Source organism: Pteronotus mesoamericanus, unplaced genomic scaffold (assembly GCF_021234165.1).
Source record: "Pteronotus mesoamericanus isolate MK-2021 breed Mesoamerican mustached bat unplaced genomic scaffold, CSHL_Meso_final scaffold_507, whole genome shotgun sequence".
Lineage (NCBI taxonomy): Eukaryota > Metazoa > Chordata > Mammalia > Chiroptera > Mormoopidae > Pteronotus > Pteronotus mesoamericanus.
This window is the reverse complement of record NW_026555319.1, coordinates 1,383,789-1,410,814: the sequence shown is the minus strand read 5'-3', so window position 1 is coordinate 1,410,814 and position 27,026 is coordinate 1,383,789. Positions and strand designations below refer to the sequence as shown.

At 62.7% G+C, this 27,026-nt stretch overlaps 1 protein-coding gene across 1 annotated transcript in view; it reads left to right on the top strand.

Annotated features, from left to right (window-relative positions):
• TMEM132C (transmembrane protein 132C) overlaps window positions 1–27,026 on the top strand; it is a 153,887-nt gene that overhangs the window by 112,449 nt on the left and 14,412 nt on the right. Inside the window, exon 4 of the mRNA XM_054593919.1 lies at window positions 11,083–11,266. Within this exon, the coding sequence (XP_054449894.1) occupies window positions 11,083–11,266 (184 nt within the window). The remainder of the gene's footprint in view (window positions 1–11,082; window positions 11,267–27,026) is intronic.

Below are 27,026 nucleotides of genomic sequence, written 5' to 3'. Positions count from 1 at the left end.
AGGGCTCAGCAGGGGGGCTCGGCTGGAGGGCTCTGGTGCAGGCGGCCGAGCGAGCGCGCTGAGTGCCAACGGAGCGCGTGAGGAGATGGAGGCAGCAGATGAATCCCCATCCCTGGGGGGTGCGCTGGGGCGCCGGAGCCGAGGGTCCCGCCCACTCAGAAGAGGCTGAGGCAGCGGCGCAAAGAGCGGCGGGCGCGGGATGCGCCTGCGTTCCGGTTTTCAGACCCAAACAGGTGGCTCCTGCTCCACCTCTCCCTCCCGCGTTTTCTCAGCAACGCCGCCTCCCAGTCGTGTGGCTGACAGGGGGGCCAGATGGCAGGGGGGCAGGACTAAAGCGGTAGGACCACAGGTTTCAACAACCACACGGCTTGGCTGGGGGCGCAGGCATCCAAGAACAATGTTGAGCCCCGGCTGCTGTGGCTCAGTGGACTGAGCGCCGGCCTGCGAACCGAAAGGTTGCCGGTTTGATTCCCAGTCAGGGAACAAGCCTGGGTTGCGGGCCAGGTCCCTGGTAGGGGGCGCACAAGAGGCAGCTGAGCGCTGTTTCTCTCTCTGCCTCCCTCCTTTCCCCTCTCTCTAAAAGTAAATAAATAAAACCTTTAAAACAAATAAAAATAAAAAGGATATTGAAAATGTTTGCAGCCTGTGTAGCAGACACGGGATAGTACCAAGAATATGAAGGAGAGAAACAACCCACCAGAAAATAGCAAAGACTCTGAACGGGATATTCACCAGAAAGGAAATAAAAGTTTCTAGGAAACTTAAGGAAAAATGCTCCATGAATCGGGGAAGGTGCATGAACACACGTGTAGCAGGAACACCGACTCACGCGCCCACGTGGCTGTAAGTTGGTACAGACTCTTTGGAAAACAATCTGGAAATTCCTATTCTGTGTGTAAGTGTTCAGCTCCTGTGAGGCAACAGTTCCACTTCCTATGGTTACAGAAAACTCACATTATTTATAAGAGGAAAAACGTTGAAAACAGCCTAAAAGTCCATCACTAGGGAAATGGCTAATTAAATCTAGATATGCCCCACGGGCTTCCAAACACATGGGACTGTGCATCCCTCGCTACCAACTGTTTCTGAGCACGCAGTTCAATTGCAGCTCTAGCCGGTTGCAACGATGGACGTGCGGCTGGTCTGGACTCTGAACCTTACGCAAAAATGAGACATTTTTCAACATGAAAAATACGAGAAACACCCTGGGGGAATATTTAGGTAATGGGACACTAGGTCTGTCTTCCACAGGAAATCGGGGTTTAAAAGAAGCACCCGCCCCCCATGGAGAATTTTGAGCCGGGCGCAGAAGGGGGAACAGTTGTCCTCCCAATGCAGAAGAGTTTCCACCCAAGGCGCCCGCCTCCAAATGTCCCTCCCGTCTTCGGGGGGCTGTTCGGGCCTGTTCCCGTGGTCACCCGCGGTGCCGGCGGGGACAGGGGAGGTTTGGGCCCGCCGAGAGGTCTGTCCACAGCCGGGAGGGCACCTCGCCTCTGAGTTCCGGGGTCGCAGGTGACCAGCACCCCCAGAACCCAGCCTGGACGCCGGGACCCCGGCATTGCCGCCAGCACGGGCTGAATGAGCATCGTGTAAAGGGGGCTTCCCTGCGGAAGGAGCCGTGTGCAAACGTCCGCCGGCCACTGTCCCGTTCCCGCAAAGACGGGGTCGGTGCAGGAGGCTCCCGGGTGTCTCCACACTGTGGGGGAAGACGAGGGAAGGAGCACCTACCCGCCTTTTCCACCCAAAGGGGCGCAAAGGGTCCTCTCTCCCAGGGTCGCAGGGCAGGGGGAGGCTGGCTTCCCCCAAGCACGAAGCGGGAGCCTCTTCTTCTTTTTAAACCACTTTATTGAGGTTTGGTTGCCGTGGACAAGTGTGTGCATGTTTAATGCCTGCAACTCAGCGGGTTGGGGGTAAATAACTGGAACGGTGAAACCGTCGCTACTGCCAAGGCCGACCTTACACCCCGTCCCCAGCCGAGCCCGCCGCAGGCCCAGCCTGGACTCGAGGGCGCTGGCCCACGGGCCGAGGCCTGAGCTGCCCACGGCCGCCTTCCGCTCTGCAGCCAGGACGGACGCAGGCCGCGGCCACTGTCCGGACCCTGACTTCAAAAAGCCAAGTGCCTGCAGCTCTGCGGGGCGCACGTCTTCGGAGGCCGCTGCTGACGTTGCCCCCGGGCAAGCCCCTCGGGCGGCAGTTCAGTGCCGGGGAGTTTCAGGTGCCCCAAACCCACGACCCCGCAGGTCCCTTTGTGAGAGCGTAGCCTGCAGTCTGTTGGCACCTACGCTCAGACATTTTTCACGGCATCGTCCGTGACGGACTGGGAACAACTGATCGAACAAACCCGGGCACTTCCCTTCACTGGAATATTATATAACCATTTAAAATGAGTTATATCTGGGGCCGCTGATCTGGAAAGTTCTGTAAGAAATATTGCTAAGCGGGGAAAAAATGCCGGGGACCCAGCAGTGCGTGTGGCACCCGGACACGCGAAGGTAAAATATGAAGCGATGGCTCGGCATCCAATTTCATGGGTGAACCGGGAGGCCACTTGTGCCGCAGAACAGGCAGGCGCAGCAGGCCCAGGCGGCTCCCGGGCTGCCGAGCTGCCAGGTCCCCGCGACAGAAAGCGCAGTCAGTGAGGGAGCCGGGGCTGGGGGGGGCGGGGTTAGCACGTTGTGGGGACACGGTTGAGATTTGCGAGATGGAGAGCCCTGGAGACCGGCCGCGGGGGCGGCTACGCGGGGGCGCACGTGCTCAGCGGTGCTGGACTGCACGCCTACTGGCCGCTGTGGCCGCTGGTGCACCATGTACATTTCACCAGAAGTAAAGGTGAAACAAAGGAATGTATTTGTAACTGGGGAGCAGGTCTCCGGGGAGGAGGGGGCCTGAGAAACTCAGGGTCAGGGGTGAGAGAGACTTTGTTTCCCCCACGCTCTTTTCTGCAGCTGTGGATTTTGTTACTCTGTGCATGCTGCGTCACAAAGTATCTTTTTAAGTGTCAAAATAATGGCAAATAATGACAAGAGCCAAATACACTTTAACAGCATATGTTATAAATACACATGCACGCTCGCGTGTAATTTATCTCGTGTATTTGTACTAATGCATTGTTTACATGGTGTACGTATTAAAGACCTGTTTAGTGGGGTATATTTAGCAACCCCGACCTACTTTGCAAGACCAGAATTTGGTTCTGTTGTGGTTAAGAGGATTATTAGCTACAGGGAGAATTGAGATTGGACTTGTATTTTTCCACTGTTACATAAGCAAATAAAACCGCCCAAGTGCCATCTTAAATATCCCTCACCAACGTATGAGACTTTGCCCGGGCACCTTCCTGGAGTCTCCTCCCCCTTTCTTTTCCTTCTCTTGTGGCAGGAAAATTGTGGCCAATATTACACAGGAACTAACCTGAAAGAGGAGGGGAAGTGGGCGGAGGGCAGGTGAGCCCAAGGCGGGCAAGCGGGCCCGGCAGACCGCCCTGCGCCCCCGACCCCGCCTCCGCCCCCAGGGTGTCCCTGTGGCCATGTCGGGTCACGTACAGCGGCCTGTCTGCGGCACCGGAGGACTCGGTGCCCCTCGGCATGTCCGGGGCAGCTGCTGGTCCCCCGTGGATGCAGAGACGTGGGGGGCGGAGGGAGGCGCAGTGCCAGGGACCTGGGGACCCCGCGGCCCAGCCTCTGCCCCCATTTCCCTCACGTGGGCAACACTCACAGACACTGCCCCCCCGGAGGGGGACAGGGGACGGAGGTGGCATTCCTCGGGGCCCCCGTGCTCCGAGACTGTTCCTCGCAGGGGCGGCGCTGGCCGCGGGGAGGGCGCCCGCAGCCGCCGCCCCCCGGACCGCCCCCGAGCGGCGTTCCCGAAGCTGCACGCACGATGACCTTGGTGTGGTGCCGTGGTGACATCCCATCACTGAGTCTCTTTCTTTAGAGAGCATTTAGCATCTGGGTCCCGGCCGTGCCATTTGTCATCACCAGGCAGTGAGAGGCCTGGGTCCTCAGGGGCTCTGAGGACCAAGTGTCTTCTTGTCAGGAACCCGGCTCTGCGGGGGGGCTCGCTGAAGTGACGGCCGTGGTGCCTCTGAAATTCCCGTCTTTGCCGCGTCCCTTGCGTGCCCCCCCCGCCCTTCCCCCTCCCTCCTTCCCCTCCCCCTCACTGGCTTCCTCCTTCTCTCGCCACATCACACGGAGAGAAAGCTCTCTGCCTTCAGCCGAGCGGGGAGCCTGGCGCTTCTCATTTCTGAGCCAATTCCGTGAGGGACCCGCCGTCCCTGTCATTGCTCGGACCTCCGTGCAGGGACGGCACCCCACCCCACCCCGCTGGCCCCTGGGATGCGGGTTCCCACCCGGATGTGCTGGACGCCTGCGTGGGGACTGGACCGAACCAGATCTGGGCTCAAGTCTGGGCTCACGGGCCCCGTCCTGCCTTGCCCGTGGGGGCCAAGCAGGGTCACCCCGCAGGGCCACCGTGAGCTCGGGGAGCCGCTGAGCGCGGACCCTGGCCGGGCACATGCGCAGCACAGGTCCAGCCCCTGTCTCTTCCCCACGTGGCTGGCCGGCACCCAGGTCACCGGACAGGCGGGAGGATGGGGACAGGCCAAGGCGGAGGGTGCGAACCATTCTCCCTGCGCCCGGGCACCTGGGTTCCCGCCTCTCTGCAGGGGCTCCAGCCTGCGCGCAGAGGCCTGTCGGGGCGCTGCCTCTGCCGTGCGAGGGGCAGGGAAGGACGCGGGGCCCCGGTGGCTCCCGCAGGGGGAGCCCCCAGGCAAGGACACGAGCAAGGACGCAGGAGCCCAGCCTGTGAGGCTCCGCCTCCTTCCCTGGGCTCTGGCAGGTGCCTCCCTGGGATCTGGTGTCACCATGTGCGGGGACCAGCGCCAGCCGCACAGCTCTGCACGGTGCCCAGCGGGGCCCCCACCACCCGGCAGGCCGGGCACTGGGTGGGGCGCCTGTGCGTCCCGTTTCAGCCGCTGCCTCTGGGGCAGGAGCTCAGGGCTGGGTCACGGGCTACGCACTCCCATCCGTCAGTAACATTGTCACCATCACGACCCCGGCTGGTCCGACTCCGGTTAGTGTCCCCTCACCTGTCCTGGCCCCAAGGGGCTCAGACTAGAGCAAAGGCTCCCTGAGAAACGGGCCCCTCTTTTTGCGCGGCTGAAGGTGACAGGTAGCTGTTCCCTGAAGGAGGAGCTGGTGGCTGGGCCAGGGCAGGTCACCAGAGACACCCCGGCGCCGCGCTCTGTCCCCAGCGAGGCTGGGGGTCCGGGGCGAAGGGCCCACCAGCGTGGCCCTTGCGACACGTCGGCCCCCGAGGGCCCAGGGACTGGGCCTGGTTCTCCACGGACGACCCCCCCTCCAGGGCGAGCCTGGGCTCTGCGACCCGCGCGGCCGGAGCCCGGCAGCCCTGGTCCGTGAGTTTGCTCCGGGACGGGCCGCGGCCTTGCAGCTGGTCCTCAGAGAGCCCGGTTCACGTCGGCGTCTCCACGCTCTCTTCGGGCAGCGTCCAAGACACCTAAAAGTGGCTTTTTCTGAATCGGCGGTCCCCTTGGATCCCTGGCTAAATGGTGCGGGCTGCAGTGCCGCTGGTGTGAAAGATCTCCCCACTCCCCATGGTGGCTGCTGGGGGGGGGGGAGGGGGCGGTGCCAGGCCCGACTGCAGCCGCGCCCTCCCCTCTGCCCGGACGGCAAGGGTGGCCAGCCCGCCCACGTCCCTCTCGGGACGGCTCAGCAAGGTCAGCAGAGCCAGAGTGCGCTCTGCTCCCTGGGCACCGGGGCGGGGAAATACCCTTTTGACCCTCCGTTTATTTTTCCATCCAAGATGTCTTCCCAATACTGGTCTTCGTGCTGGCTCTGCCGATGGCTCACGGGGGACACGTTTGCCTGTGCCTCTGCCTGCCTTTCAGGCATGGCCCTCTGGGGGTCAGGACATGAGGAAGCGCCTTCTGAGATGCAGGAGTGATATGTCACTTCCAGGTCCCTGGGGGGAGGCGGGGACGGCTTCTGAAGACCCCGCTTCCCAAAGCGCTGACGGCAAATGTGGGGTCAATGCCCGCCCATGTGTCCTGAAGCACCACGCAGCGGCCGAAGGGTCTGGTCACTTAGCATGTCCTTCTTTACAAAAGGAGAAATTGAGGCCGGGGTGTTGGCGGCAAAGCCAGAGGAACCGAGCCTGGGCAACTTGAGCCAACGATGGTGTGTGACCCAGAGGATGACGTCACAGGACCGGAGGAGGCAGGAGGAGGGACTCAGGAGGGGCCAAGAGCCAGCGAAGAGCATAGGACAAGGCACCAGTGGCCGCAGCAGGGGCCTCGGGGCAGAGGTCGCCGAGGAGGCATTCGCTGTTTTGTTTTGTTTTTTAACTCAATGACTGTTTATTGAGCACCCGCCACGGAGCCACCGCCGTCCCGCCGGGACACCGGGGGGCAACCTGCTGGGAGCGTTGGGTGCCCCCACCACACGGGCTGGGTGGTTGCCTCTTGCAGGCGCCTTGACCAGAGGGGGAGCCTGCCCCCTCGGCGCTTCGGGACGACGCTGCAACCAACCGAGCGGCCCGGCTGGGGCCGGACTCGGATCTGAAGGGAAGAGAAGAAGGTGTTTTCTAAAGAACATGGGTGAATTTTAGTAGCTCACCGAGTGAGTAGTGGCACCGTGTGGCGGGGGCCGACGACATTCAGTAGGAGGGCAGAGAGTGTTACCCTGAGTTCTTCCCGAAGAGGGGGGAGGCCCACTGCACAGAGAAGGGGGTTCAGGGCATGCGCGAGGCCGCTTTTCCAGCTCCAGTGAAAGCCCGCGCGCTTGGCGAGCTGCACAGGGGGCGCCTGGGCCGCAGGGGGGCCGGCGACGGAGCGAAGCCCCCGCCGGAGATGCCTGGCCTCTGCGTCCGCCCCACTCGGTCTCCTGTGTCTCTCGTGAAGTCAGTGGGGAACTTGCAGCAGGTTTGGGGGGCTCCCCGTGGCAGGCCATGAGCCGCTGTGGACTGGGAGCCTTCTCTTCCCTGTCCCTGGGATCACGCCACCGCCCCCGGCACACATCGGGCTCGGGAAATGCTCGATGGACGGCCGGTGACTGGGCAGAGGGCTTGGGGGCGGAGGGGGCCACGCCTTGTATTTTAGAAGTAAAACTCCCCCCTTTTCAGCCTCAGCCACTGGCGAGGCCCCTGAGACCCTCTGTGACCACTTACAGGCGCTGCCTGAAAGCGATACCTGGGCATCATTAATTCAGCCTCCTCATTACATCTTCAGTGGCGCCCGGCGGGCATCACGCTCAGCGGAGGCGGCTCTGGAGCCCGTCCAGCGCTGTCCCTGCAGTCGCGGGGGCGCACGTTCCGCAGCGGCGCTCGGAGCGCGTCTTCCCTGGAAGGCCTCCAGCGCGCTCCGCGCTCCCCTGGAAGGAGTTCAGGCCGTCTGGAGGGGCCGATAGCTGCGAAGGACGCTCCTGCCTCGCCTGCGGCCAAGCACCGCTCCCCTCCTCCCTCCTGCAGGGGAGATTTGTGGGAACCTGACTAGCGGCAGAGAGAGAAGCCTGCACATCAGGGCCTCGGTCTGGGAGCACTCGCTCCTTCATTATTCATTCCGCAAACGTTTACCGGGCCCTTCCTCGGGGTCGGTGCCGCGACATGGAGGTCTGACGGTGAACAAAACGATGCCTTCGCTCCCACGGTGCTCGCCTTTGAGGAGGAGGAGGCCGGGGAGGCACCCAACACAGACGAGCGCATGTCGCGCTGCGTGTTGGTTCCGATAAAGCGGCGCGGCGAACTGAGGGCGACCGGGAATGCATGCAGCGCCGGGGCCTCGGGGCATCGGGGGAGCGGGTCCCAAGGCACAGAGGTCCGGGAAGCATGGGGTCTCTGAGCCGCAGCAGGGAAACCGGAGCCGGGGAATGGAGAGAAGAGGGTGGAGAGAACAGCAGGTTCCTGGGGCGCGGACATCGTACTGGCGGGACTCGGGAGGGGGCCTCGCGAACCCTTCTCCCTGCCCTGGCATGGTGGGCGGGGGTGTGATGTCTCATCCTAGCCAATCAGATGGCCCCACTCGGCACTTTGCTGGGCTGGAGATGCAAAGAGCAGGGACGGGCGAAAACTCCGTCTGGCGTCCGCCGGGTGTCCTGTCCGGCGCTGGTCTGCCCGAGGCTCCCGTCTGGAAACTTTCCTCGGCCCTCACCTACTTCCCACCGCCTTTCCCCGAGGAATGTTGAGGCGTCTGTTCCGTCCCGTGTGGCGTCACTACAAGGAGTTGGTCACCTCTTGCTCTCCCTCTCAGGGCACACGGATCCGCTTCAGCACCGCGGTCAGTTCCCAGCGATCGCTGTCCCCTGAGCAGACAGGTGCGTCCCCGCGAGGGTCTGAAGGAGCTGTTCCCAGAGAGGCCTGCGTCCTTCGCTTACGAAACAGGACGTGGAACCCAGCCGGGCCCAAACCGTTCCGCCCCCCTGGCGTGGCAGCCGTCCCGTAGGGGAGATTTCTCGTCTTGTTAGTCTCGCTTCTCTCCGCAGGCGTGGGGCTGGCAGCAGCGGGTGGCGACTTGGGCGCTGAGCTCCCTGACGGGCTGTAGTGGGGGGCGGGGAAGCCCTCGCGGCCCCTCAACGCACCCCCAGCCTCCGTTCATTTCCAAGACCAAATCCAGTAGCAACGAGGCTTGGTGAGTTGGGTTTCAAGTGCCCCAGATTTTATTGTGGCTGTTGGCGGAATTTATTTGCTTTTCTTGGACCACGTTTGGAAAAAAAAAAAAAAAAATTTACTGCAATCACTCTACACTATTGATGTAGCAAGTGGTCACCCTGGGCCGATCTCCACAGCCACGCGAGGGTCCAAATCCCTGGACACACGCCTGCTCTCCTGCGTCCCCTCTGCCGGCAGTGCCGTCCCTGGACAGCGGTGGCGTGTCTGCCCCGTCGGGTGGCAGCCCTGAGTGAGCCCCAGTTCACAGGGAGCGGCACAGCGCCCGCATCGCTCCCGGGGCTCGTGCGCAGGGGGCGCCTGGACCGGCCCCCAAGGGACATGTTGTGAAGGCGGCGTGAGGTGGACGGGAGAACGAAGCCGGTCAAGTCCTGCGAGAGACCCGCCGCGCCCGTCGGAGATGCTGGCGAGGGCCGAGCTCTGTTCTCCGTGTGAGGCTGATCCCTCGTTGGTTTCCTCCTCAGTCGAACCCTGTGGAAAAGGGGGGAGCCGTATCCCCGCCCCCGCCTCGCAAGTCGGGAGAAGGAGGCGGCGGCCCCGGCGCTCCCCCTCAGTGTCCGAGGCAGAGCGTCCCCCCGGCCTCCGCCCTCTCCCTGCGAGGGGCGCCAGGCCTCCGGAAACCCCACTCCTCCGGGTGCTCGCCACCTGAGGAGGGCGCAAGGCTCGCCGCGCCGGGCCGGGGGGAGGACGGCCCCATCACCTCCCGCTCCCGCGGCTGAGTGAGGGGACGGGGAGGGATGGGCGCCGGGCAGCTGAGGAGGCCCCAGGCCCGAGTGGATGCGTGGCTCACTGGTCAGCCCCCAGCAAAGGACAGGGTCCCTCCGCAATGTGTCCCGGCCGCAGCAGCCCACGCGCAGGGCACGGTGTTTCGGTGCATGTGGTGTCTCTCTCCTTATGCGCTGGATTCCCCTGGACGCAGCGGCCTTCCCGGTGGGTGCCCGCTGAGATATGGCGGCTGCCGATGCCGCCCTGCAACCACACTGGGCGCCCGGGGGGTGCTGGGCCCCGCTGGGTGCCTGGGAAGCCCGCCCTCCACCCCCCTTCCCTCCAGCGCCGATTCTTTGAGACAGCAGATCCAGAAGCTCCCTCGGCGGCCCCTTCCCTGACCCCCTGACCGATGGCCCGTGGCTGCCGCAGAGGCCCCCGCGTCATCGACACTCCGGGCTGCTCATCGCCCGACACGTTACTCAGCCCGGTCCTGGGACAGGAAAGCAGCCCCAGACCAAATGCCAGCGGGGGCAGGGCTGGGCCCCCAGGGCCCCCGAGGCAGCGGCAGGCGGGTGGGTGCGGCTCCCAGAGCCCCGTTCCGGGAAACTCGCCGGGCGTCTTGGGATCCTATGACCGCCCCCCTGGCTGTCACAGAGGAGGTCGCCGGGCACACAGGACTGGGCGTCGGGATCCGCGGCCGCCCACCGCCTCTGCCGCCAGCCCACTGTGTGGCTGCGGCCGGCCACTTCCCCCCGCCCGGGCCGGAATGTCACCGTCTAAAAGAAAAATGAGGTATGGGGACGGGCAGCGGGTCCCCAAGCCACAGCCTTGCTGGAGAAAGCGCGCTAGGAACACACGTCTCCGGCCCCCCTCGGGCAGAGGGCGTTGGTCCGGGTGCTTAATGGCTGACAACAGAGTCCCTTGCGCCAAAAGGCCCCTGGGAGCAGAAGGGGTTTCATTAGAAGCTACAAGGCGGCTCTGCGGCCACGCCCAGGACGAGGCGTCCAGGTAAACCGCGGACAGGAGCCCGGCCAACGCCGCGGGCGCCGCTGCAGCGGGCAGGCCCTTGCTCGGGGGCTGGCGTGAGCATCGGGGGCCGGGACGCATGAAGCACCACCAGGCTGCCCCAGAAGGGCCAGGGGACCCTGACTCCCTCTCCAGCTCCGCTCCGTCGCCCACTCAAACCCCCGAGGCCCCCAGGAGCAGCTGTGTCAGCCGGAACCCCGCTGCACGCCTGCCTCCAGCCGCAAGGCAGCCCGGATGTGTCCTTGTAGGCCCTGGGTCTTTCCCGGGGGAGCCGGGGAAAGAGCCGCCAGCAGCATCTGCATGGAGTCGACCCGAATGGGGGTCCCCCCAGTTCAGAGGTCAGCCAGGCTCGCGCAGCGAGGGTGAGGCCACCGGTGAGCTCCCTGTCTGAAGAGCTGGTACAAGCCCATGAGAGAGACTCGTCAGTACACCCGCTGGTCGGCTGCTCCGCGCTGAAGGCTCTTTGCCCCTCCCCTTGACCTGTGGGTGCTGCGCCGCCCCAGCTGCCCGCGCCCCTGCCTTGCGTGGGTGCCAGGTCGCAGGCACCGCCCCCTGGCAGGTGTGCCCTTTGTCTGTCTGTTTTAGCCACAGCGGCAGCCAGCAGGGCGGCGGGCGGGGGGGCCTCCCACAGAACGAGGTCAGCGCACAGCCCTCCCTCTCGCTCTCTTGCAGAGACGGCAGTTTGTTCCACGAGGTCATGCAGATGAACTTCGAGATCGCCAGCTTCAGCAGCCTGTCGGGCACGCATCCCATCGCCTGGCAGGCCGAGTACCCGCGCAAGGGGGCCACGGAGGTCGCTGCCTCTGAGATCTTCGTCAGCCAGCAGGACCTGGTTGCCATCGTCCCCTTAGCCATGGTAAGACCCGGGGCTCGCGGGGTCGCCTGCGTGTCGCCGACGGCGTGCTCATGACCTTCCTCTCGCCCCCAGGCTGGCCGCTGCCCTTGCTGTGTGGGGCGTTGGCATGACACTTTCCACCTTCCCCCGACCCGGAAAGGCGCCGCATTTCATTCGTCCCGTCTTTCTCAACTTTCGGTTATTTCATACCGGCCTCATGACGTTTGCCGTGTCTCATGCCAAGTTTCTTACTATTTACTTACTTTCTCTTCTCTCAGTCTGTTTCAGTTCTTTTTTATAAGGAGACTAGGCTACTGTGTCTATTAGTCAGGAGACATATGCTTTTGCTGCTGTAACAAACAACCCCAGAAGCTCAGGCACCTAATGCAACATAGTTACTCTTGCTTATGTGGCTTGGCTTAGACATAGGGGCCCCTCAGCGCCCTGGGCTGATGGATACATTGTCACCTGGTCGCTCCTACATCGGGACCTCCTTGGTCTCCCTGACCGAGAAATAAACCGTTGAAGAGTCACATGCAAAGCCTTCTAAAGAGTGACCTAGAAATGGCGTGGGACACTTGCCCACACACACCTCAGGAATCAGCAGCAGCAGGCAGGTCTGGGGACAGCAAATGGGGACCCGCCTCCCCGGCCAAGGCCAGGTCGTGCGGGACGCCACGGTGACACATCCAGCCCACGCTTCCGTTTCTCACTAGGGTTTCTCATTAAATAATAAACGGAATGTCCTGCCGAGTCTGGGGAGGGCAGGGGTAGCAAGAGGCCCTTTGCCCCAGGACTGACCGACTCTGTCCCCGATTGAATTTCCTGAGACGTAGTGAGATTTCCCCGGCACTTTGAAGCTTTGCCACAATTGGGAGTTTTTGCCTTCGCATGTTTAAGATGAAAGCATTTTCCCTGAACCCTGAGACGTGGCAGGAACTGGAGGTGAGGCGGAGGAGGGGGGGTTGGTTCTTATATAAAGCTTTTAAAATTCCTAGAAGGCCTCCACTCTGTCTGCATAAAATTGCGTCGAGAACACAGCAGCTCGCGCTGGGCTGCTTGGAGGGGAGCTTGCCACTTGTTCTCAAGTCTGCAAAATAATGAGTGTCATCCTCCCCTCTCCGGGGTGTCGTGGAGATTTATTATCAAGGGTCGCGAGCGCCCCGCGCCCCGCACAAATTATCCAGCAAGAGGTGGCTGGCGGGGGCCTGGGACTTTGGTGCGGCTCAGCCGGCGGAGGCGTGAGCGGCGATGGGACCGAACAGGGAGAGGCAGGGGCTCCTGGGGGGGGGGCTTGAATCGCGTCCCCTGAAAAGATATGTGGGTGTCCTAACTCCCCCTCCTACCCCCCCACCCTCCGGTCCCCAAGCCCCACCCCCATGGCAGGCAATGTGGCCTGGTTTGGAAGTAGGGTCCCTGCGACTGGGACCAAGATGAGGTTCTGAATCCCGTGACGGAGGAGACACTGGGGGGGGGGGGGGGGGGACAGGTGGGGGGACGGCAGGGGGGGCCCACGCGGCGCCTGCAGGCCACGCGCTGGGAAGGGCTGCGGGCCACCGAGAACCCGGGGCGAGGCGAGGACGGCCCGCCCCCGGCCCCAGGCCTTCGTGGGGAGCGCGGCCCGACTGGCGCCGCCACGCGGCAGAGCCGCGCAAGAGCGCGTTTCCGGGCGCTGCTCCCCCCGGTCCGCAGCCTTCGTTGCACCGTCCCCGCTCAGCCGGGACCCCGAGCGCTGCCGAGGGACGCGGCCCGCGCCCCCTCTCGCCTCCCCCGCCAGAGAGCCCGCCAGGGTCGTGTTCGGGAAAGGACATCATCACAGGAGTCGCCCTGCCTCCCCGCGTTGTGGACGCTCACGCCGAGGCGGGGGCGGGCGTCTCCGGGGTGCCCGAGCGCCACGCCGTGTCTGCCCCCGGCGTCCTGTGGCTGCCTGTCTGCCGCCTCTGCGGCCGCTGGAGCCCGAGGGGCCGGGGCGGGCGGCGCGGCGTTGACCGCGCATTGGCAGGCCCACAGAGGCCCGGGCCGCGCCAGCCTGTGCGGACCGATGGCCGGCCGTGGCTGCGGGGCTCTGGGTCTGGGACGGCGAGGCGGGCATTTCCGCGCCCGGGGACCACTCCTCTGAGGGGCGTGGGAGGGTATTGGGTTTAAGGAGACAATGGAAAAACAATGGGTTATTGTTTTCTCAGAAACACCCTCCCCTGTTCCCCAGGCTCCTTCTCCAAGTGGAGCGTTTTACACGCATCACTTCCTAGGAGCGTTTGAGGCTGGATTGACGGTCTCGGACGATTGAAAACTGTTCGCTCGGCGGAAAAATAACCACACAAGCAGATAAGTGTGTCCTTGATGCCGCAGAAGATTAACTTGGGAATTAAATTTGACAGTAACCCTCCCTCCCGCGACCCCGCACCGAATCCCGCCCCGAAACAAACCCGCGCCGCGCCCGAGGCGGTCGGGCCCCGCGGCCCTGTTTCCAGGGCGGCCCATTCTGCGTCCCCTGAGCGGTGCCCCGCCCACGGCCAGCCGCACGCCCAGGGTCCGGCCATGGGAGGGTCATCGGGTCACTGGTCTCCCAGTCGTCGTCATGCGAACTTGGGCTTCCCGTGCGTGGGCACGGGGTGGGCCCGGGACGGCCCGGGGGTCCCCCTGGCTCCTACTCTCCGTTGATGTGCTCACTTAGAAAGCAAAAGCCACGGTCTCCTTTTAAGGATGATGTCGCTGTGGGGAGTGGGGTGGAGACGGACAACATATAGAGAAGAAAAAATAACCCTTCCATAGACTTGAGGAGCACAGCCGCGCAGGCCGCTCTCGAACCTCGCCATGGGGAAAAACGCCGCCATGAACGCGGGGTGCGTGGGCGCCTTCGAATGAGAGTTTGGAGTTTTTCCAGCTATGTTCCAGCGAAGTGGAACCGGTGGGTCAGGAGGCAGTTCTGCCTTTGATTCCTGAGGTGCCTGCTCTGCACAGCGGCGGCACCGGCCCGCGCCGAGCTCCTTTCCGCCCCGTCCTCGCCGGCGCCTGTCTGTCGTGGACTTATGGATGGCGGCCCTTGGGACGGGGTGAGGTGTGACCTCCCTGTGGGTTAACGTGTATCTCTCTGATGCTTCCTGACGTGGGGCATCTCTTCATGTGCCTGTGGGCCGTCTGCGTGTCCTCTCTGGAGAAGCGTGTACTCGGGTCCGCTGCTGATTCTTTAATCGGATTGCTTGGTTTTCTGGTGTAGAGTTGGATGAGTTCTTTATTCGTTTTGGATGTGAGCCTCTCATGGGATGTATCATGAGGTGACTGGAGAAAGAAGATGTGGTGCGGCCCAGGCCGGGTAGCTCAGCTGGTCGGCACGTCACCACGTGCACCAAAAGGTTCCAGGTTCGATCCCCGGTCGGAGCACATGCAGGAGGCAACCAACCAATGCTGTTTCTCTCTCACGTCATTGTTTCTCCCTCCCTCCTTGCTCCTCTCTCTCTCAGATCAATACACACATCCTTCTGTGAGGATTTTTAGAAACCGAGCGATGTTTATGGAGAATCACACCCCAGATTCTCGCCCAGAAGTCGAGTTTCCCTGACCAAACACATGTATGAGTTAATCGTGAATGGAAGTTTTTGTTTATTTATTGACCTTTTCATTTAGAATTCTCTTTATCGTTCTTTATGGTGGAATTTATTATTTACACCTTCTTGTGACCTGCCACCCCTCCCCCTCCAACAATCACGATCCATAGTTAACGTTCCCAAGATAACAGGGCGGATAGCGGGCTACCCGTGGTGGTAGCTTCTGTGCGGAGCAACCTCTGAGCTCGCTCACCGAGCAGCGGTTTATTGAGGCCGCACTGTGCCAGGTGAGCGCCAGCCTGCTCCGTGAATGAAATCGCAGAGCAAAGAGGCCAGGCCTCGTTCCGAAACCAGCCTCGTCCGTCTTAGGAGAGAAGGCGCGAAAACCTCCACGGGCCGCTCCCTCTCAGTGACCCCGACGTCCCGAGGGCAGGTCCTACGGAGCCCTCGGCACCCAAGCATCGTCTTCACGCAGCTTCTAAAGCCCTTCCGGAGCGCCGCTGCCTGAAGACCCACTGTGTCCGCCAGGTGAGCCGAGCGCGGCCTGCCCTGCCGGACGGCGGCTCTGCCTGCACTTACGTTTTCCTGAGCGGCGGGGAGAGATGCCGCCTACGTGACATTTGTTTCTTCGTCACTTCTCCTCCCTCAGCTCAGGCCTCAGCACCGCGCCAGGGACTTTGACTCTGCTTTGCTGTGCCAGAGCCCGAAGTCACTATCAGGAGCACCTTCAGATTCACGGTGTCCCTTTACTTCCTTCTGGCAGGCGCTCAAAAAGGCAGGATTTATTAGAAAGCCAGGAAAGAGGCGTATTTAATTCCCCCACTGGCACACAGTCAGGCAGCCGTGCCTCCGCACCGTCCTCGTCGCCGCCGACGGACGAGGGGCCGGTGTGTGTACCGCCCCCCCACCCCTGACGAGGGGCCGGTGACTCAGAGGCGGTCATATCAATCACACGCTGCAATCAGACCCAAAATCCACTTACAGATGCGTTCCTGGTGTTATCTCCGCTACAGGCCTGCAGCACATTAGGAGATGCTAAATAACAAATTTTCTACCATGCTGCCTTGTGTCCTGTAGTGGGAAGAAAAACTCGTTTCCGATGCCTACGCAACCCTCGCTGGGCCAGAGCCCAAGTCCCCCGCCCGCACGAAAACTTCTTGAACGTACAAAGGGAAGGGAATTGTTAATGGAATGTCATCGGCCAGAGCCTTGGGTGGGTGCAGATCGGGATGAGAATTAATCTTGGTGTTTTGCTTTATAAATTAATATAAGCGCGCGGAAATGAAATGAGATTTCTCTTTTTGGCCTCCATGTGGATTTTGTCACAGCGCTCACAAAGGTCAGCGTCAGCACGGCCATTTATTTTCTTGAAAAGTGTTCCTTTTGCCTTCCAAGCAGGCACCTGGGAGTGTCCCAGGTTGCGCTTTGCGGGCGCCGCCTGCCCGCGGGGCCCCCCCGAGCCCCTGAATCGGGTCCCCGCTCTTGTCCTGGTGGCAGTTCCCCTTTGCCCGGGCGCTGTGGGGACGTCCACAGCTGAGGACAGAGGTCCCGCGTGGAGCGCGCTGTACCTTCGAGGAGCCCAGAAGCGGGTCCGGCCGCCCGGCCCCCCGGCGCCGCGGGGCCGCGGCCTCCGTGTCCTTCCTCCCCCGCCGGCCGTCCAGCCCCGTCGTCTCTGCTCCGACTCCTCTCGCGCGCGTCTCCTTAATTCTTCTTCAACCACAGCTGACAGCCCACGTTACAGCAGGTTCAGACGTACAACAGAGCGATTGAACACGTATGTTCCTTCTGAAGTGATCGCCCCAGGAAGTCTCGTATCATCTGCAGTGTAAAAACACTGACGTGTAACGGAGCCCCAGGAACCCCTGGGCGTGGGCCACGCGGGCAGCTCCATGCGTGTGCACGCACGCGCACACCTGTGATGCCGCCGCCCCCGCCCCGGCGATAAACGTGCCCATCGCCTCCCCCCAGGTTTGCTTGTGGTCCTGGTTTGGTTTCCGTTGCGACGCTGACCCGAGGCCCGTCTTTGCGGCGCAGGTGTGATGGCGCCGGGCCTGCAGGCGGTGCCCGGTCGTGCGCCTCCGGGACGCAAACGAGGTGCCCGTTGAACACCCCCCTACCCCCGCCGCCGCCTCTGGCTGCCGCCACCTGAGCTCTGCTTCTGTGAGTCTCTGGGCGGCCCCTCCTGCGGGCCATGTAGCATCCGTCCTCCCGTGACGGGCTCGCGACACCGAGCGCCCTGTCCTCTGGGGCCATCCAGGCCGTTGGGGACCGCAGGCTTCCCCCTTTCTTACGGCCGAGCGGCTGTTCCATGTCTGTGTGGTCCACGTTTTCCCAGACCGCGTGGCTGCGGCTGCCTGGGGTGGTCCTTCGGGGGCCGCCTCCCGTTCCGGTGGGGTCTCCAGGCTGCGCAGCAGACGCGTGAGAACCGGGCAGAGGAGGTGGTGGCACCTTGGCTCCCCGGGGACACAGCAGCCACCCGGCCAGTGGCCGCGGGGCACGCAGCCAACAGCACCCTGGGCCAGCGTTGCCTGCCCTAGCGTCTCATTCATCAGACACAGTTGCCGGTGCAGACGAGAGGCCAATTTTTCTTAAATCCCAATTTTGCAAGGAAATTTGACGTGGTAAAATGTGAAATCCTTCTAATTATATGTATGGGGATAATTAATGGAAATGGTGGGTGGCATCAATGGTTGTGAGGTTTGCTACATCAAGCTGCTTCCAGCGACCCTTGTCATTTTATTCAGATTTTTCTTTTTTTTATTGGTGATGAGCCAGCATGACTTCGTGCCATCCTATTATTTGCTTGTTTTCAAATTCTGTTAACATCAAGACAAAATCCAGTGTCAGAGCAGCACCCCGATGAATTTGTGCCAGGACTTACCCTCGTAATTTATTTAAATCCGAGCGGTTAGGGGAATTAAAAGACTCCATATCGCCAGTCGCTGGGAAAGGCAAGTGAAATCACACGGCACCACACCTCCCAGTCCAAGCACAGGGGCCGCACAGAGAAGGTGGCGGCGGTCGCCGGCGGGCAGGGGCGGGGGACCCGCCCGGGCCGGCGCGGCCGATGCGAAATGGCACGTCGTCGTTGGGAAACAGCCGGCAGTTTGTGGACCCGTTACACGCACACTTCCCATGCCCCGCGGCGAGCCTGCTCCCATGTCCGCGGAGAAGTGACACCCCTCCCCACCGGAGCCGGGTGGCCGATGCTGCTGCACAAGGTCATTCACGATCGCCCAGAACTGGACTCGCCCCACGGCCCTGAGCTGGCAAGAGAGCCCCGGAATCGAGAGGCAGGCAGCAGAGAGGACGCTATTCACAGTAAAAAGGGGAAAACTTGCGATGCTCCCAAGTTCTGCGGGGGCAGCCGTTCATGGGGCTGCTTACGAGGCGGAGCCGTGGAGACAGGGAGGTGATCAGACCGGCCACGCCCGGGGCGGAGGGCGGGGGGCCTGGAGTGCGGAGGCGAAGTGCATGTGTCCTGGGGAGCCCTAGGGTGACGAAAGTCACCCAAAGTCACCAGACTGCGCAGGTAAAATGGTTGACGCTTACAGGATGTATATGCTACGCCAGAAGCGCCCCAGAGCGCCAGCAGCAGTATTAGGGGGCCCCCTCCTCTCTACCCTGATGGGGCGGGGCCGAGGCTGGTGTTGGTTCAGAAACACCGGGAACAAGCTGGCCAGCCGGCCCTGGTGTGGGGACGCCGTGTGTTGCCCGTCTCTGCCACTAGGGGGAAGTCTCAGCCATCACTTCCGTGGTGGCCTGTCCATTTGCAGTCTGTGGTTCCGGCCCCTGGGCTCCCCCGGGCCTGGGGCGGTTTGGGCAGGGGGGCAGGCTGTGGGGAAGGGGGCGGGGGCCCCGTGCCAACGCTGGAGTGGAGAAACGGGCCAGGGCCGCAGGGGCTTTCTGAGCCCCGCGCGTGGGCGTCTCCCCGTGCAGGCAGTGCCCAGCCCCGGTCAGGCAGTGCCCGCCCTGTCCCCCAGCCCGGCCCCTGGCCTCCAGGACCTGCTGCCACTTTCCTCTCTGCGGTCCCCAGAGCTGAGGCCTGCGCTCGCCGCCCCACGCCCACTGGATGGGTCTCTGACGATTGGACGGCACCAGGAAAGCCCACCTCCCCAGCCCCGCCCCCCGCCCCCACGCACACTGATCCGAAGCCGTTGGCTCAGGAGCTCAGCTCGGCATTAGTGAGACAGCCTCTGAGCGTGTCTCGCTGGGGTCCCTCCGAGGGCACAGCACCCTGGCAGGGCCGCCCACCCCGCGGGGTCACCGAGCTCGGATGGGAGCTTGTGTGCCGCCCGGGGAGGGTCGCCCCGTGTCTGGCGGAGTCCACGCCCGCTCTGGGATTCACGCGGCTGGAGGGCGTCTCTCACACCAGGCGCGGCTCGGGTCGGCCAGACTCGGATTCCACTCACGGCAGCCCCCCGCCCCCGCCCGGTGGCCCCCCAGGGAGAGACAGCGCAGAGAGCTGGCACACGGGTCCTGCTGGGGTCGCCCCGAGGGGACACGCACCGTCCGCAGTCACGTTTCGGTGCCGGCGGAGAGCCCGGGGCGCGCGTTCTCCCGGGGAGGAGAGGACAGAGGCCCGGGGCTGGAGGCACCTGAAGTGCCCCGGTGCTGCGCGCCTGCTGTCAGTGGCTGGAGCGCGCTCTGCCCTCCGGACTGGCCTCTGAAACGCCCTGGGTTCTCCGCATGTGCACAGCGACAACAGGACAGAAAGGCGCTCCGACTCTGGAGGAATGAAGGGCACGCAGGGCGGGGCGAAGGGAGGCTCACGGCTGTTAGTATGGAAGGTAACACAGTAACGAATCAGTAACAACACAAGAATAAACTCTGCGTTTCGCGGACCGCCGCTGTGAACCTACCTCCGCCCCCCACCCCGTGTTTCCCAATTGTCTCCTGAGCTGAGGAGAGAGTCGGGCGTGGGGAGGCAGCCAGAAAACAGAGCGCTGCGGCCGGCGAGAGAGGCTGCAGAAACGGGGCGTTTCTCTGGGACCCCGATCCGATGCCATGTATTCCGTGCGCCGTCCCCAAGGGCGGCCTGGCGTAATAACTCATTGGCGGCGCCGGACCTTGCGGAGTCTCGGGCCTTCCTAAATTGAATTGCTTTCTTGTTCTAAATGAGCACTTTGGAACAGCATCTCCATCTTGTATTAGAGGTAAATTGACGGGTGAGTGCGGCCCGGCGCCCACACCCCAGTTCGCACCGCGAACGAATTGGAAGCAAATGAAGTGGGAGCCGAGTTTCCCCGCCGTGACCGAGCCCAGAATTATTGGCCTGTTACCGCACGCCCGCGGAGCTGTGAGTGCATGTCCTCGGGGAGGGAGGCAAATGTGCTCGGCCACCGCCGGCGACAAGCTGCCTCCCCCAGGACTGATCTGCTAAATGGTTACTGTTGTGAGGCTGCGCGTCTCCGGCGGCGCCGCGGGGCCGCGGTGGAGAGCAGGGCTGGGCGCGCGCTCAGCGTCCTGTGGGTAACGCGGTGCGCAGGGTCCTGCGGAATGGAAAACCCTCGTGCCTGGACGGCGGGGGGCACTTCAGGAAGACCAGCGACCTCTGCGCCTGACCGCCCGGGCACCCCCATGAAGGCACAGATGAGAGTCGCATAAAAAGTCACTGCTACACTTGAAACCGAGGTCATTGCATCAATGTCACCCCAATAAATTTAATTTTTAAAAAGAAAGAAAATGTCATTGCTGGGCCGCTTTGGACGGGAGAGCAGGGCATCGCCGTGGCCACTGCGCGCAGGGTGCCTGGCACCGCGCAGAACCTCGTTTGTGGCCTTCCATTCCCTTCCGCTGTGGCGCCCACAGGACCGTGCTTTACCGAATGGCACAGACTCCCACCAATCAGAAGAGACCAGGGCGGAACGCTGACCAATCAGAAAGCAGGCTGGCTGCGCCCGTGAAGTCTCCGCCCACCAGCTCAGGCTTGCAGGCGCAAACCGTCCCGCGGCGCCCTGATTGCTGCCCTGGCCTCCCATCCCGGGGGGCCCATAGAGCACGAGGCCACCGCAGCCCTTCTTGGGGTTTCTGCCCCCCCGCCCCCGCCTCCCCGCAGCAGGTCCTGGCCGCCGGCGGCCCAGCCAGTGCTGCAGTGCTGAGGACAGTTCGGGCCCAAACCCCGAGCAGCAGGGCGCTCTGGGCGTCCGTGGTCCGGGGCGGCGGGCTCGGCGCCCCCGCCGCTGCCTCGGGCAGCCCCGAGGCCGTGGCCTCGAGTCTTCGGCGGGCGCTGCCCGGCGACGGCTCTTCCGGGATTCCGGTGGCCTTCCCGAGGGACGCGGGCCAAGACCCCTCTTCTCCCTATCAGGGCCCCCTGTCAAAAGCCCCCTCACTCCTGTCCCCTCCGGGCTTTACGACCTCGAGCTAGAACGGTGTGAGGCAGCCTCTCCTCTGTTCCCCACTTTTGTCAGTGTCTCCCCTGAGTTAGCACTGGCCCAGGACTGGGGACGGAGGCGTCACCAAGACAAACACGATGTCATCTCATGCACCTGCCACCTCGGAGGGAGACGGATGTCGCCCCACAGCTGAAATGAAACACAGAGCGTCTCACGGGCAGCCGCGCTCTGCAGAGCCCAGCCGGGAACGGGCGCGGAGCGATGGCGTCCGAGTGGACGGCTGAACGGGCCCCGGGGCGCTGAGGACGGAGGGAAAAGCCTTCCAGGCGGAAGGAACAGGATGTGCAAAGGCTCTGTCAGGGAGACGCTCAGCCAGGAGGTCACGGCGGCTGCAAAGCGCCCGGCGGGGGAGGAGAGGAGGGCGGGGCGGCCGCCGATGCCCAGACCCTGCGCACCTCGGCTTTTCCCCGGGTGACCGAGTGGGGGGCGGTGCAGCCCCCGCTCACGGCGGGCTTTCTGGAGGAGCTGCCCTGGGACGTGCAGTCCGCGCGTGTGCGTTTCTGGAGTTCATTCTCGCCGTGTTTAGGGACGTGGCTGTCGACTGTGTCAGGACCCACTTGGGGCTCCGTCCCCGCTGTCCTTCCAGCTGCCAACGTCTCGGCTGCTGTGGATTCTTAAGTTTCTTCACCCTCTGGTGACTCCTTCACCTGCCCTGTGGACTGGGGGGAACCGAAGCCCCCGCCTCGTCGGGCTGTGGGAAGAGCAGAGACGTGGGTGCATGCAAAGGGGCCCGGAGCAGGACGCGGTCCTTGGACACGGTGGGCTGGGCGGCGGCCGGCGGCGACGGTGTTGGGACTGTCCCCAGTTATGGCGACGGTGGCTGCCCAGGTTCAGTGTTGGCTCAGGGGGGCTGTTTCACGTGAAGGAAGGAGCCCACGTCGGAGAGCTTGGTGGGCAGGAGACGGGGGTTGAACCAAGTCCTCTGGGCCTCGGTCCCTCCCACTGTGCCAACGGCAACCCGCTCCCCCTGCCACGCTGGAGGTCAAGCGTGGCCATAATTCACATGGGCATTTGCTGCAAAGGATTGGCGGCCAGTCTTATGGATTTAATTCTGCCCCCGACCCCGCAAAATAAGATAAGTTGCGTGTAGCCCTCACAACCTGTGAATGGCACCTTATTTGGAAACAGGCTTTCTGCCCATGACATCAGTGTGAGGTGAGATCGCTAGGGTGGCCGTCATCCAACGCGGCTGGTGTCCTTATGAGAAGAGGGACGTTTCGACGCAGACACACACAAAGAAGGAAAGGCCATGAAACGACCGAGGCAGGACATGCCTCTACAAGCCAGGGGACACCGGGGTGGCCAGCCGCCGCCCGGAGCCAGCAGACGCAAGGGAAGATTTCTTTTCCGAGGGAGCGCGGCCCTGCCGACACCTTGGTTCCAGACTTCTGGCCTCCAGGGCTGAGAGAGGACACATTTCTGCTGTTCCAGGCCTCCCGGTTTGCGAGGCTTCACAGCCGCAGCCCTGGAAATCTAAGAGCCAAAACCATCAGCGGTTGTAGTGATGATGATGATCGTGAATACGAGTGCTTGCCGCCCGGCGCCCCGCCGGCAGAGCACTCGAGCCGCAGTGGCTTGTTGGAGGCGGCCCCTGGGCCATAGGAGCAGCTCGCGAGCTCTGCACACTCCATGTGGAGACACCGAACGTCCTCTGCTTCCAGGCGTGCACCCTAATGGCCCACTGTTCCCTGTGCTGATTTCTGGGAGGAATTTCAAAGAGAAGGTGAAGGAGAGAGTGGGACTGGGAAGGACCGCGGGACAGATACACCCGCTGGCTATTGGTGGAGGTGTTTCCTCAGGCTCCCGGTAACGTCAGGAAGGGGAGGCCGTCCTGAGGGACGGTCCCTTCCCCTCGCCCCCTGCCTCTCCACGCCCTGGCCCCCGCTGCTCCTGCACAACCCAAAGCCATCGCAACCAGGAGATGACAGGATTCCGGTTTCCACATCCCCGTTGGCTACGCGTTTCCCCTCCAGCATCTTCCCCAGCATTTTTAAATCAATTCTACCAAAAAAAATAAAGTGGAATTCTTAGGGACCCTTTCATTAGGAGAGGGGAGAGAAGGAAGCAGTGGGGTCAGCTAAGTGGGTCCAGTGTCCCCGCTGCCGGCAGGTGACACGGTGTCCCTCTCTGCCCGATGGGACAAGTTGTTAGCCCGAGCCATGCGGGGGGCTGCGTGTCTGCGTGCAGCCTGGCTGGCGGGGAGATCGCATTAGTGGGTGGAATTCCGAGGGGCCGCCCACTGTGCCTGCATGCGCGCACATAATGCTTTCTTAATCACAGGATTATGGAAATGGCTGGTTGAAGCCTAACAAAGTCAGCTTGTTAATCAGATGGCACTGCTCTGGGCTCCTCTGCCCTGAGTCCAGAACCCTCCGTGCAAGCCCCTCGCTAATCAACCGACCAATGGGCAGCCGGGCGGCCCGCGCCTCATTTTAACAAGGATGCCTGGCATCGGGAAAATGAAGCGTCCTCTTGGAATCATGTTTCTGCTGCTATAAATTCGGCCAAATTGTCATTCTCTGCTGAGCTCTGCTGTCAGCCTTGCTCAACAGAAGCTCCCACTTCGGCCCCCAGCCAAGACAGTCCCCAACGCAGGTTGCCATCAAGCACCCTAGCCGTGGGGCTGCCGTCTCGGCTACAAAGCTGGAAACGCTGCATGCCGCTCTACCAACTTGCAGTCCTCACCCACCGTCTCCGGCGCGCCAAGGAAGAGCCACAGGAGTTAGCCTCAGGTTGCCTGAGTATGGCAGAAACGCCTTCAGACCAGAGGCTGAAACACAAAGGAAGCTTATCTCACAAATGTAAGTGAATCCATGACCACCCCTTCGTCGCAGAGATGTGGGCTTCTCCTCTCTTTCTACCCCACCACCCTCAGGGAGTGGCTGTCATTTTCAACTTTGCCTCCTGGTCCAAGATGGCTGCTAGGGTTCCAGCCATTGTATCTGTATTCCAGGTAGCCAGAGGAGAAAAGAACATCCCCATTGACTGAATCCAGTTCCCATTAAGCTGATTTCCTTCAGGGCTGCATAATATTTCTGCTTATATTTGGAGTGACAATCGTTCTCAAACATTCAGTATCAGAATCTGGGAGAGACTGCTAAAAAACAGAGGTGAATCTCAGTAGGTCAGATGTGGGGCCCAGGAATGTGCATTTGTAACAAGTTCCCAGGCGATGCTTCTGGTCCAGGCGCCACCCTTTGAGAACCATTGCCCTCGCTCTCCATCACACGTAGCTGCAAAGGAGCCGGGAAGCTTAGTCTTACAGCTGCGTACCCTTCCTACTCCACCCCCCAGAAAGTCATGGCTCAGCTCCTAAGGAAAAGGAGGAGAGTCCATGTTGAGTGGCAGCTCACTGCTCTTTGCTGCTGTACCTTAGGCCTTTACTCCCTTCAAACCCAGTAGCTTTATTTTTGCAGCCCCTGCCTTGCTCGGGCTGCCTCTGGGACTCGGAGATCTTTGTTGTGGCTGCACAGACACCAAACAGCCACCTGCTCCTGCCTCTTCAGAGGATACTTGTCCCCCTGTTTGAGAACCCAAAGTCAGCATCGCTGAGGAGAGGGGGAACTCCCTGTTTGGGGGGATGGGTGCAGGGGACCCCATCCTCTCCTGATTTGGTCAAGGCGTTTTGGGAATGTGTGAAACTTCTCCCCTCTCGGAATTGGGTGTGTGTTTGCCTCCCGCTCCTCCCCGGGCCCAGACTCGGAGCTGGCTTCCAGCCCCAAGAGGGACGGAAGGACAGCGAACCACGGGGGACCCCAAAGCGCACTCACATCGCCGAGCATTCTCCTGCGGAGCAGCTCTCGTGTGGTTTGCAGGCAGGAACTGGGGGCTCTTTCCCTCCGCGTGAGGAAGGGGCCTTTATCACTCACTTCCCGGAGGCTGGCTGGAGACCCCAAGCTCCCGGGGGGTCCGCACCAGCCCACACTCCTCCCCACTCCACCCCCTGGGGCTCGGCTTCCGGGCACAGCGGCCACAGCGAACCCCGTCTCCACGGCCCCCAGGGTCTGCCGTGGGCACCTCCTGATTGAGAGCAAAGTTTAATTAAATGACTCCTGCATCGACTTCCGAGCAATGCTAAATTAGTTTCCAAATTAGTGACAGTCAGGCGCTCACTCTCTTAGAGCTGAGAGGAGCAGTTCAGGGACACAGGACCTCGGAACTGAAATCCTGAGTCACAGCTCTTGGGCCCCGTTTTCCGGGACTGAGGGAGACGGTGCTGGTGTTCATAGAGCAGCCACGTCCGTGCCGGGCACTAGGCAGGGGCGTCCTGCGGGCTCTCTCCTCCAATACCCAGAGGCCCTTCAGGAGACAGCGCGGCCACTTCTCCGACGGCAGCAGGGGGCCGGGGGCGGGCAGGGCTGGGAGGCCACGGCGCGGCACGCAGGCAGCGGAAGGGCTGCCCAGGACCCCCGGAGGCCAGCGGCCGGGCCCTCCTTCCTTGGTTTTCCACCCGGGCGGGACCTTCGCTCTCCCCCGCGCCGGCCACACACGCGAGGGTCCCGTCGAGCTGCCTCAAACACCCTTCTGCCAACCCCATGGCTTGTTTTCCTGACCTTCTGTGCTCCAGCCGATAGGGAGGAAATGATGGTGGGTTTTTTCACTTGTATACCTTCCCTCTGGGAGCAGGCGTTCTGGAATGTCACCTGTGTTTTCTTGGGGTTTTTTCCTATCACCTACCACTTGTGAATGACGTCCAGACGTGTGCATTGAGAGAGATTGTTTTCTGCTCGCCAGAACATTCTGGGTTAAGCTCTCCCTGTCCTCAGACCCTCATGCGATGTGACTGACCACCCCTCCCCCCTCCTGCCACGCTGGTGTAGGAGGCCAGGCGTCTGTCTGGTGTCTGAGCTGCACCGTGTTTTCCCCTCAGTCCTGTTTCTGAGACGAGCAAGCTGCGGGGGCGGCGGGTTGGCCGGACCGAGGCCACAGGGCCAGCGAGAGATGGGGCCGGGGCTGCGCCGGGCGGGTCCTTCCGGAGCCCAGCCCCTCCCCCACCCCTTTTCTTCACAGCGCACACTTGGTGGTCCTGGCACAGTCTCAAGGCTGTGCACCCCTCACCACTGCCCACCTCCAGCGCCTTTCATCCTCCCCCGAAAGAAAACACGCCCCCCCCGTCCCGGCCCTGGCACCCGCCAGGCCGCTTCCTGCCTCCGTGGGCCTGCCTGTCCGGGCGCCCCAACCGCTGGGGCCCGGCCCACGAGGCCTCTGTGTCCGGCGCCTCTCGCCGCGCACGTGCCCGAGCTCCGGGCACGTTGCAGCAGCTGTCGAGGCTTTGCCCCCGTCCGAGGCTGAGTCACAGCGCCCGGGGCGGTGACACACGTGTGACGCCCCTGCTCTGCTCCGGGCGGACCCTCCGGCGCGGGGTCACACCCCCCGCGGGGACGCGGGCCCGCGCCTTGGCCGGCCAGGCTGGTCCCCACGGTCTTAGTCACGCCACACCCCTCCGCCTGTCTGACTCTCCAGAAGGGGTTCCGCGTCCTATGGGTCCTTAAAAATTAAACGTATGATTTGTAAAGATACTGAAAATGGCAAGACCAATTTACACTTATGAGGGCGAATCGAAGAACGACGCGTGTTTTCTCCGCGGCCCCGGGCTTTGTGCCGGGTGGAGGCGACAGCGTAACGCTCCCCGCCGCAGCGCGGGGCGCCCTCTGCGCCTGGGCGGGGGAGCGCGGTGCCAGCAGGGCGAGCCCCACAGCCACACAGGCGGCCTCGAGGAACGGCGGTGCCCGGCCGTGGTCTGGCGGCGGGGAGCCGGCGTGGTCGGCGTGTTCTGGCGTCTGCCGGAGCCCGGGGGTGCCGCCGCTGTGCCCCCGACCGAGAACTGCCTCCACCCCCGTG